The sequence below is a fragment of the Symphodus melops genome (assembly GCF_947650265.1).
Source record: "Symphodus melops genome assembly, chromosome: 12".
Taxonomy (NCBI): domain Eukaryota; kingdom Metazoa; phylum Chordata; class Actinopteri; order Labriformes; family Labridae; genus Symphodus; species Symphodus melops.
In genome coordinates, this window is record NC_136702.1 from 22,294,801 (window position 1) to 22,307,295 (window position 12,495).

General features: G+C 42.4%; 1 protein-coding gene across 6 annotated transcripts in view; it reads right to left on the reverse strand.

The window, feature by feature from the left end:
• The window catches only part of tns1b (tensin 1b), a 167,945-nt gene that overhangs the window by 44,732 nt on the left and 110,718 nt on the right, over nt 1–12,495 (reverse strand). For 5 of the 6 annotated variants that reach the window (XM_079357019.1, XM_079357015.1, XM_079357018.1 and 2 more), the window contains exons 6-9: nt 6,165–6,214; nt 1,142–1,313; nt 287–337; nt 74–196 (exon numbers count right to left, since the gene is read on the reverse strand). In XM_079357019.1, the coding sequence (XP_079213145.1) occupies nt 74–196; nt 287–337; nt 1,142–1,313; nt 6,165–6,214 (396 nt within the window). Of the gene's footprint in view, nt 1–73; nt 197–286; nt 338–1,141; nt 1,314–6,164; nt 6,215–9,895; nt 10,162–12,495 lie in introns of those variants that run through there. The other variant, XM_079357017.1, reaches the window with a different exon arrangement.

Consider the following 12,495-nt stretch of genomic DNA (forward strand, 5'->3'; position numbering starts at 1 on the left):
TGGAGCCTGAGGGTGCCCTCTACTGTCCACAGATACTTTCTCACACCAGCCTCCCTCCGTCGTCTCCTCTCACCTTGTTGTGTATGACCACCACGTTGTGGCTGTCAGCAGTCAGCCAGGTGTCCATGGCTTTGCAGATGCTGCAGATTTTGTCCAGAGCTGGAGCATGATGGTCAGGCCAGCCAAAGTCCAACACCTGAGAAAGATTCAGATTAGTCATCAGATTAATGTCAGTCAGTTTTAGGATCAAACTGAACAGAAGAGAAGAAAGTAATGATGGAAGTACCTTTGGATGAAGTTGGCTGATGTCATAACGCTTCTCACTAAGGTTGAAGAGCTGAGGACGGAGTAAGAACAACATGCTCATTGTACATTGACAGAGAAGAGAAATCGTTAAATGATTTAAGACTCACAGAGATTCCTTATGCTCACACAGATGAACCTTTACTGACCTTAAATACTTTTAAATATTCGATTGGTTGCTATGTGATGTCATGCTCAATCACTGTAATGCAACAAAGACAGAGGCTACAGCCTAACTGTTTTATTTTACGAGCTTAGCTTTAACTACATAATAATATAACTGATATTGGAGGGAAGTGATAGTAAACAACTACTTTAGGAGTAAGTTTGACAACACTAAGGTTAGCTGTTTGCTCTTTATTTGTAGAGCTGGAGCCAACAAAATAAAATCGTGGTCAACCGAAATTACAGCCACGTATCAACCGATTGAGTATCCTTAAATGGCCTATCTCTAGATTGAACAAATCAGCGACAGTGTAGTCAGTGTATCTGTGCTGATGTTCTGTATGAACTTCTAAATTTACACGACAAGCTGTTTACAGCATCAAATGTCTCATTATGTTGTACTGAAATAACTGGATTATATCTATATGTCAGCACTATAATCCACTTTTCACTTTTCTATCATTTCAGTTTGACATGTAGCTGCAATCAGCCAGTCAACATCAGATAACACAAACATCCCGAGTAGAGACGCAGATAAACGATCCTGTTGTATGTAGCTGGAAAGAGAGCTGGTCCGATCCGATGACTCCAGGTTCACGCTTTGCTTTTTTCTCCGTTTCTTAATCACAACCTTCCTTTGGAGATCATTGGGGGATAAACAGGAAAAGCATACCAGGTAGTTGTGTCCGTGTTTGGAGCGCAGCATGGAGGCGACCTCCCGCAGGTTGGCGGCGTAGCTCTGCTCCTCCACGCTGCTGGGGAAGGAGACGGAGATGATTCTCTCTGTGATGTAGACCAGGTCCAGCTCGTAGTTCTCCTCCAGGGCCTGCAGCAGACTCACACTCCTGTCGGACACACAAACAAACACTGTTTACTGTTGTGATCCTTCACTGGCTGATCAGTCGAGAGGAGACAGCACAAGAATCTCCAGGAGTAATGCCACATGTGCATGTCGTGTTTATAGCTTCATCTTGGTGTGTGATCACTTCAGTCAGGACAAAGATGCGTTCAGCTGTTTAGACTCTTGTTATTTTTTAAGGTTCTATCTGTAAAAGTCAACAATACAGAAATATCCATATCGTAGAAAAACAATCTTAATCAACAGGACTCAGTATAAAGCAGTCCTTCTCAAACAGTGGGGCCAGGGGGGCGCGGCGAGGTGTCAGGGGGGCCGCGAGAGGTACGGGGAACTTTCAGCGTCAAGAAGTTTCTGACAGGAGTGAAAAGAAAAACGGAGGAGGCGTCAGAGTCAAGAGAAGCAAGAGACGACAACCGGCATAATAAACAATGTTTTATTAGGATTTATTGTCGTTTTTGAAGTATTCAGGAAGTGAATTTTAAACTAAAGTAAAAGTCCTCATAAAGTATCATCTTCTAGTTCAATGTTTGATACAAATGACATCACTGCTGCGTGAGTCATTCTTGTGATTGAACACATGTTTCATTCAGGCAGAGCGATATCACAAGATGCATTACAGAGTTTGATTCTGCTGTTTAATCCCTTTCACTCCGTTTCCAAAGTGAAGACGGATTTGAACTAAAATGTTGTCAATGAATTTGTGCAACTTCCACAGTGTGCACAAGTTTTCTTTCACTTGTTTTAATGTATTAATTTCTCTCCTACACAAAACATCGATGAAATAGATTGGGAGCTTTTTCACATCTCAATTTATTCTAAATCTTTTTTTTTTTTACTTGTATCAAAAAATAGTGAAGTATCCAAATATCAGGCCGGACTAAATGAAAGATTCAAATGACAGATCAAAGTCAGCTGGCTAAAGTTAGCGTTAGCTCTGAACACAGCCTGTAAAGCATCACTAAAACGCGTCACAGAAACATTGACATTTTAGATGAGACTGTTTGATTCTGTTTTTTCTGTTGTTAACACCGCTGGAGAGAATTTTGCTTCCAGCCACACTGAAAGAATTATAACCTCTAATAACGGTGAAGCGACTCAAAACTAACCGTGCTGTCCTTCCTTTGTCTGCCATACAAGACTGAGGGTGTTTTCAACTACAGGGGGAATCCCACATTTCAAAGGGTCACGAAATTTGGAGCTAACATAAACATTTAGACTTTTTGCATCTTGAGTCTTGCGTCAATGAAAGAAGAGTATGTTCTCCACCAGATCCATCTCAGATTCAGCTGAACACAGCACAACATTGTTCGTCAAGACAACGAGAAACAAACATCCTAATATGGAAATAGGAATCACACAGTTAAGTACCACATGCACGATGACATCATTCAAGCCCAGAGGGGGTGGAAATGTGCTTCTTAAATGTAAGCTCTCCTCTCTGCGTTAGACACACGTGTTGTTGTTCGACCAGCGCTGTCTGAGAGGCAAACGGAGCGAGGGGAAAGTGATTAAGTCAATGAACATGCCAGTTTATGTTGCAGCATGTGGTAGCATCGGTGCAGGAAATTGTGCAGAAGTCAGCTGACATGTTTTTTGATCTTGGCTCGCTGAAGTCAAAGAAAGTCAGAAGTTAATCTTAAGGGAAGAAATCAGAGAAAAGAAGAGGTAGACAGTCCCTGAAAAATATCATGCACTGCTATCTCAGAAGTTCTCTTGATTAAATTAATGTAATCCAAGACTTAAAACAAAAAAGAGCAGACGCTGCTCCAAAACAAGCGGGACATGTCCATCAAAGGTCTTCAGACAGATTGTGCAGCATAATCTAAAGCTGTGCTGCCAAAGGATTTCAATCCAACAATCCAACACTTGCCTCATCATCTTCTCGGTTTACCTCAAACACAAGGCTTTGCAGGAATGCTTCAGACTATTGGATCCAAGACAAACGGCTTGTTAAAAACATAACTGGACATGCACTTGTTTGTTTTACCTGACATGAGTTGGATAAGAAGTATATTAAAAATACAGAGACAGCTAGCAGCCCATTAGCTTAGCATAAAGACTGGCAGAATGGGGGGGACAGCTGGCCTACTCCCTGGGCCATCACTGATACGAAGCATTTCTCTGAATTCACACTTATAACATAAAAGTCATAAAAAGTATCAATTTAAGTTTTCACCAGCAACATTTTTCACCACACAAACCAACTGTTTGCCCTGTAGACTGTGTGCAGGAGTTTGCTTTTTTTTGGCACTAAAAGACAACAAATCCAAGCTGCAATAGAGCAGCAACCATCATGCCCCTTGAGGTTATTATTAGCTTTTTTTTTAAAGGAAGTGGTAATAACAGCTTTATATTTAAGGTCTTACATTTACAAAAAGTATTTAGAATTAAAATACTGTTCTGTATGTACTCTGATGATGCTTTTCACGATGCTGTGTTATACTTGGACTGAGTCAGGTTAGCTTTTTCTCCCCTGTTCCAAGTCTTTATGCTAAGCTAAGCTAAACATTTTCTCATCCAACCCTTGGCAAGAAATCTACAAGGCCCATTTCAGAACCCATTGAACTCAAGCTTTAGTTGAATGCTGCCGTCAACTTTAAAAAAAATCGTCATCTTTTCTATGGGAGACTTGTCCTTTAAGAGTCCAAGCTGATTGTGTCCATGTAAGCCCTCCTCTGTTTAAAATGTCTGCACAAAGCATCGAGATGAAGAGGTTAAAGCAGAGGTGTCTCGACAGCAGCATTTTTCCCACATTTGTCAGCTGTGAGTAGCCCCAGAGGAAATTGCTCATATGGCTGGGACAGAGGATCTCTCCTTTAAAGCTGCTCCGCTCTGTCCATCTGGAGCCACTCAAAAGCTGCTTACTGGAAATTATTCATCACCGCCGATGGAGGAGATATGTCACACATGTCCTCTCTCATGCAAGTCTCACGTCTTATTTTGAATTCTTGTAGTGATGGTATCTTTCTATGTTAGTGATTCAAACTTTTTGTTGTTTTTATTTCCACTTCAACCTCGATCTCTCACTCTGTTCCTCTTGATTTCCATCTTTTCTTCAGTGTTGTTTAATTTGCTTGTGTTTCTCTCTCTGTCTTACTCTTTCCACCTTCTCCTCTGTCTCTGCGTATGTCTGTCTCTTCCCTCGGGGTGCAGTCAGGGCCAATATAGACGCTGTGGTTTGGTCCTACTCCAGGTCCACCAGCATGCGTTGACCGGCCGAGCGCCAACCTGCTTTTCATCAGCTGAAGAGATGAAGCGATTGCTCTCTTTTTTCTCTTTGATAAATGACGCCTTATCTCCACACGCTCAATTTCAGCGCTGCAGTGATCTCACGTCTGCATTTGGACAACCACCGAGTGTGAACCAGGCATGTTTTATCAGGAAACCTGAGACATTAGGCCGTAAAGGATCTCACCAGATATTTATTAGTAATAAACTTGACCAACTTAGCCGCCTCTTTTAATAAAATACTCAAAGACATCCTCGATCCCAGCTTTGATTAGACCTGCCCTAACGCCTTATGGTGCAAATTAGAAGTTTCCCACACTCTGAAGAGGGAGAGATGATTTTCAGCAGTGCAGTTTATCAATCATCACACTAAAGATACATCTGTTTGTGAGAACCTGAAGCTCTCTCACCTCTTAGTTCTTTTTATTTTGATCCTTTTGGTTTTGGTTTTCAGGTGCACAAACTGTACTTGTGTCAAACTTGTTTATAACAGCAGCTCAGACAACACTCACGTAAACAAACTTCCACCCAGAACCACGCAGGATTAAAATGAACTAAAGAGCTGAAGCTCACTCTACCTTAAAAGGAAATCTCCCTGATTTTTAAACGTATTTCTGTTTTTTCTAAAGATTGGTAAATAGTGTGAAAACCACCTGCCGTTGTTACAGACCTGATTTCTAAATGTGTCTGGGGAGCTGTTCGTTCAAGTTGCCAAATCAGTAATTCTTATGGCTCTAATGGTGCAGAGTTATTTTGGGGTCTGGAAGACCTGCAAGTTTTGTGCTATGACTTCAGTTGAATGAAAGCAAGCTCAGAAACTACAATAAAACCATCAATAATGGTTTCAAGTGTTTGTTGAGAATAAGTATCTGTCTTGATAAACCTGTAAATATAAACATGTCTGTCCATTTTGTACAGTATGACATGACGTAGAATATGAGATAAGAGATAACTGGCTCTGATCACAGACTTTAAGATATATCACAAAATGAAAATAAATCAGGTCTTTGACTTTGCAGCGACTCTGTTGCTCCATCTTAGTGCAGCAAGCCAGCGTGATGCGCCGTGGTGTCGAATTTACACATCAATTACACAACTGACAACATCTGTGTCTCCCAGAGGACCCGGGCCGAACGCCTGACACCCAATATCTTTGTGTCCAACAAAACAGTGTGAGGTCCAGTTCAATGGGAGGCCATGAAGCCTCACTTAGTCCCTCGTTTGAATAATCCCAGAGTTACACTTTTCATCTCACACGCAGAAAAACCCAAATATGATTCCTACAACAATTTAACAAATACAGTGCAATAGGCCAAATGAAAGCTTTTAGGGGGAAACTTGATTGATTTTTTATGTTTTTAAATATACAAAACAAAATTTTAAATAACATAAACAGGAAAATAAAAAAAACAAAAGCAGTAGTATTCAAAAAGAAGCAGGAAAAAGTAAAAACCCTATATATATCCCTCCTCCCATATTACCTTTCGTCTATTAGTTTAGTGATTGTACCGATGTTAACAATTATTTACAACACATATCGAAAAATTTGTTTTCCCCCTGAAATATATAACGATCCCTTGCATAGAAGAGAAGGAAGATCAACTCTTACCTGGACGGTCTGCGCCGTGACTCCATGCTTTTTGAGGATTTTGTTGAGCCCTGAAAACACAAAGAAAATAAGAGAGGATGTTAAAAACCACCTTCGTCCTTCACCTCCTTCATCCCATTTCTAAAAGTCCTTTGCTGGTTTTACTTAACGTCAAGGTTTCCATGCACGATGTCACCAAAACAGCTCGATCTGTATGTTTTTTATGAGAGCGTCTTACAAGATGCAGCTCGACATCCTGTTATGTCTGCACGTCACAGACTGCTCCGATGTTAGAGACCACTGTGACGATGCAGTACAAGCAAAGAGTGTCAGATCCAACTATTCACCTCCACCTCTGTCCCTCTGGAAGGAGATTCAGGTTCAACTGAAAACTTTTAACATCATCATATTAGGTGATGTATGAAGCTGTGCATAATGGTGCTACTATTCCTGTGCATGTGCATGCAGTATGTCACCATTTCTATTCTAAGATTCATCATTGTGTAGAAGAGCCGCTTGCATCAGGGTGGTTGTTTACATTCTCAGTTAATTGAGCCAAAGAGCCAACATGTGGAACAACATCTCCAGCTAATTTGGAGACGTCAATCTGTTCTTGCATGTGTACACCTCAATCAGTCCCAACACGCCGAGGCATCCTGGGCATGCTTGACAGTGAACACACCAGGGCTTTGGGCCGGGCAGTATGAATGACATGGGATGTGGATGGGACATGGCGAGGGCTAAAGCGAGAACCACACGTTCTCGCGAAGAAGAGGCAGTTCATGTTGAGTCAGCTGACGGACTTTAACATATTGAACACATGGAGTGAGGGATCTCGATTGTATGATGTCGTAGGCTAATCGGGAAAAGGTTCAATAGTGACTAGTTTAAAGGTGGCATATCGCCACCATTGTAGCAAAGATTGACAAACTTCTGGCAAGAAATGTATTCTCCCTTGGTGCAGGAATACCTAAAGGAGGCCAAATCAAGCGCATGTAGACATACTGAATGTTTGGTTTACATTTTCAGTCCTCTTATGTCCTCACTAAACAGAGAGTAGGGAGTAGTTAACTGTGTGAATGATTTTATTATAAAGCGACACTGCTTGTAGAAAAGAAGCTGACTGAGGTAAACCAACATGCTCAAACACCGCGCTGTAGAGCATTTAAGACGATAGCTGTGCGCTGTTTGCACCCTTAAAAAGAAATAAAGAAAGAGGTTTTGATTTTGGATTTCCCAGGCTGTGCTGCAGCGTGCGAGGACGCTCTCACAGAAAAAGGGCGCAGAGGCTCTCACAGAGGAAGTGTGGCTGAAGGTGATTGACTGTGTTTGGCTCCACTCCTCCTCGCCTGCCTCACCTCCCCCTCAGACCAGCTCCAGCAGGAGGTCAGAGGCCATGTGGACTTGTTCCCTTGCCTGTGGTGTTTGGGTCACATGTACACAGGAGGGGGGCTGCTATCCATCAACATCCATTAGATCAGACTAGCTGGCTGAGCATCAGTGTCAAGAGCACCACCGACTGCCTCCCCGGATAAGCCTGCCCTGCTCTTCTTACGCCTGATTATGAATCTGTCAGAGAGCACATGTTCACTCAGATCCTGTGAATTGTTATTCTTCACCTGCTCTGGATTTTTTCTAATATAAAAACACTTCTGTGAGTGATCCGGCTCCCAACAGAAACCCTCTGACTGTTGAGACTACAGGCCTGCCATGCTCCCGCATAGCCCAGTAAACAATGACTCAGCAAAGAAGCATAGTGTTATGATTGAGACAATATGAGTCTAATCAGGAAAAGGCTTTCTTACTTCCTCAGGACTAAAGTCAGTGACTTTTGAGAGGCCAAAAGAAAACTAAAAAGATAGTTTAAGAAATGTTAATGTCTTAAAGCTCCTGTGAAGGGTTTTTTATCTGGTTATAAAACTGACTAAAATATAAACTGATGCCTTTTTATCACCTAGAAAAAAAGACAAGCTAATTAAGAAGACTACAAGCTATTTCTTTGTTGTTATTTTTAGTGTTTGAAACAACTGCTACAGGGTACGTGTCAAACAAAGTGAGTTACAGCCTGCTAAGGAAATAACATTTCAGTGCAAAGAATCACAGCTAGTGATACATTTGACTGTAAAAAGACAGAAAACACATCTTTGGTGTGTGCAGGATTCAGAGCAGCAACAAAAGAGGACATATAGCTTTGTCCACAGGGGGCGCTGAGATAGACACAAACCAAGTCTCATAAAGGAGCTTTAATATTTTTTGTGGATGCACAACACCTATACTAGCGTTAGCTTCTGTCCACCTCTTATTGTTGTGTCTCCAAACTAAAACTACAAAACAATACATGTGCAAGAAAATGTGAACATTTTTAGGTCTGGTGTAAGTAGGTAGGTACAAGCTTGCTTCTTAGAGCGAACATACAGTTCCATGTTTATAATGTACACAGACGATGAAAGTATTACAGTTATTAAAAGAAATGCAGATATTGGTTGAATTTGTGTTCATAATCATCTTAAATTAAATTTGAGATAAAATAATAAACCCTACAGACACAACTGATCACAAGCTAATCAGATGACAGGGTTTGTCTACATGTTCTTTACTTTCCCACAAAGGTGAGGTGAGACAAAGCAAATCCCCCATTTTCTGCCTGATCTTGGGCCTAAACGTTTCAGCATGTTGCAGCGATCTATAAAGAGCAGAGAGTCGTCAGAGGAGGACAGAGATGAATGAGTCAGAAGTGGCCTTCAGGAGACGCTTCAGAGACGCACGCAGAGCGTAAAGAAAGTTTACGCTTGTGTTGAAAGGAGCCGTGGGACTTCATGCGCATGCAAGTCAGGAAAAGCCCAAAGTGCTCTTAAATGGACCTGTGAGAGGTGATCCTCCTGTTTCTGAAAGGAAAGGTAAACATGTCCGAGAAACGCTGCGAGTCAGACGCCCAGACATAAAACACGGTGTCACCAGTTCAACCAGCGTGCAAACAAACGTCTTAATTAGAGACCTGGACAGAGTGCGCAGAAGATGGTGTTTATGTTGTGCAGCAAAAAAAAAGCTGCTAATGTGCAGTTTTTGCTTAAAATTAGTCACATGAGCCACATTATTTATGTTGGAGAGGAAACCTAAAAGCATCCCACTGAAGTTAAGGGAAGTTCAAAGACAATAACTCTCATTGTGGACACATTGATGTCTTTTGGTTGAAAACTGACAAGTCGTTTGGGAACTATGATTCAATGAAAGAAGAAGTGTTAACGGCAAAAAAAAGTCATCAAATCCTTAGGTTGAGTCCTCCAAATAACAGCTGCAAGATTTCGAGCATCTCTACAAACAAACCACAATGACAATTTGAGTTCAAATCAAATCAATTTCCTCAGTGCAGCTGCTCTGAAACAGACTCCACTGAGCGCCACACGGTCCAACGCTTCGTCTGCCTCCAGAACTTGCATCGCCAACCAAGTGGGGAGGCGAGGTCGTCAGTCAGGGGAGGAGGAGGTGGGGGTGGAGTGGGGGGTCCAGCAGGCCTGTTTCCAGATGAAAACCATCTGTGGAGGTTGACTTTACAAGCAGGCCATTCAAATTAACCATCTGAGAAAGAGTGAAGGAGGGAGGGAGAGCTCGGGGGGGGGGGAGCCGTTGGGGGCTGGTAAAAGTCCGCGAAGGAGACGGGGGAAGCGTTTTCATAACAAAGAAAAAAAGCAACAAGTGATAAAGAGGAGAAGATAAAGGAGCAGCGTAGACCGAGTCCATCCTTTGCATCCTACCTTCCTGAAAAGGTAGCCTGTACTCCATCTCCAGGCCCCCCTCAGAGAGGAGAGCCGCCTCCTCAAAGACCCTCCTCGGTTCATCTCCGGAGAGCGTCCTCTGCCTCTCAGCGCTCTCCGTCCAGCAGTGAACTTTTCTGTGTGAAACCTCCCTTTTCTCCGACCGCGGAGGAGGAAGAAGAAGACGACGACGAGGAAGAAGAAAAAAACAAAAACAGAGCGCTCTATTTTTGGACGCTGCCTGCAGTGGACCGCTGCATGCTCCAGCTAAGATAGAATTCCTCCACAGCGCTCCTCGTCCCGTCCTTCTGTCCGCTCACTGTTCTCCCTCTCCTTCTTTCCCTCTCTGTTGGGGAATCAGCCACCCTCCCCCTCCCACTCGGCCTCCCATCACGTTATCTCTCCCCCTCATATTCAACTTTTCCCTCCCTTTTTTCTCATCTGTGTACAGATCTAAACTTCTGCTATTAAAACGTTCCATCTCTGCAGGAGGGATGCTTGTTTGTACACAAAAACACATGAACCATCAGACTGCGCGTCTGTGACTCATCTTCTGTGAAACTAAGTTTTGTAAAATGTATTTGTTTTTTGTGCAGTGGATTTCAAGCGGCCATAAAGTCAGTAACTCAAATTAAAGAATCTGCTCTTTATAAAAAGGGAAAAAGACAAAATAACGCATCATGTTTTTAAAGTGTGCTTGGATTATCACTGAAGTCTAACTCGTGTCCTCTTGGCGTCTCTAAAGACATAAAAGTTACGTTTGTCTCTTTTACATACAGAAAGAGAGAGCAGAGAAGTTGATATGACATTGACGTAATAAAGACGGTGTTCAGGAATTTTCCTGATTAAAAAACAGAAATCTCTCCATTTCATGCCTTTTACTTTGTTGCCGTGATATTGAAACAAACAACGATATGGATTCATTTTTTGCTTGTTTTGTACTGAAGTTTTAAATCAGGAAAGGTGACTCCCGTAATGCAGTTTCACATTTAATCTGAAAGTCCGTCTGACGCTCTTCAGAGACACTTCTGGGCTGTTCTGTTTACTTGAATCTTTGTTTTGGTTCAATGACGCAGTTAGAAACAAAGGTGACATAACAGTGCTGCGACTTGTCTGAAGTTAAGAACGAGGAGTTTTCAGGGTTTCCCCCTCTCTCCCTGTTGTCATAAATGCTCTCTCCATGAACACAGCACCCAATGATTCAAATTCTCAGTCTGCGTTCATTTCATTTCTACATCACAAAGAGCAAAAACTAACAAATTATAACGGGTCAACAAAGCGAAGAAGGACAAGAGCACGAGACTGGCCGACAGAGAAAGTGATCCAGCGAAGCGAGAGCAGCTCATGTAGTCATAAGACAAATCTTTTTGATGCTGCGAGGCGATGAGGCGCGGCCAAACATCTCCCGGACGTCACAGCGTAACCACACAGTGAATGCCCGTGACCAGACAGCAGCAGCTGCACATACACATGTACGCACAGAAACACACTCATGCATACTGCAGGGGTGTGTGATCACAGTGTGTGTGAGAAACTCCTTTGACAAAACATGTTTAATGTCTGTGTTTCAGGCTCCGCCCTGTCATTAATGTGCAGAGCAAATTATAACCTGAGGATTGTCTGATATGAAGCTGCTGCAGGACTGAGAGCCTTCTGTAGTGTACGCTATGAGAAAACTGAGGAATAACACGAGAGATGCCAACAAAAGCAGCTACTCTCATGCACACACACACGCACACGCGCACACGCACACGCACACGCACACACACACACACACACACACACACACACACACACACACACACACACACACACACACACACACACACACACACACACACACACACACGGACAGTGGTGCATTTGTGTTTATTTCTGTGGATAAAGTGGGCACACAGCTTTGGGTGGTTACTCCAAATCGGCTACTTTCTACTTCCTTTCCCAGACAAAATACAACACACAGGAAGTTGGGTCACAGGCAATTGTTGCTATACGGGTCCGAGCCAAACGTGTGTAATCAATTTTCAAGCGTGTGTTGACCTTATCGCCCTCTACGGGGAGGATGGAGTCATGCGTTTGTTGATAGGTCGGTTTAAAGCTGACAGGTCAGAGAATACAGTAATACAGTCTTTTTATCTGTCTTGGCTGAACACTGTTACAACATAACTGTTTAGGCTGTTTGGGCTGACAAATAATATTTTTAAAAATTGCAGATTTTGTTAGTTAAATCTCAATTTACCATTTCAAAACAGTTATGGTTGTGTTTTTATTTTGATGTGTTTTAAGGTTACCTTACTTCCACCTTTGGACAAAAACCTGTAATTAAGAGAATAATGAACTTCTGGTTGATGGAAGATCAAAACTTTTCTCTTCAATCTGCCCGTGTGTCCACTTCAGCATTAATGATTAAGAATCTGAAAATATCTTAGCAGTGATTCAACAAATCCTCCTTTTCCCAAACAGTGTGCTCTTTCCACAGCGAGATCATCACTGTGTGTCTAATCTGTGTTGGTCAAAGAAAAAAGTCCTAAGGGGACCTGACTCAGCAGTTCTGTGCAACAGCCTGGATCTCAGCACCAAAACGCCTGACTTTTCAAACT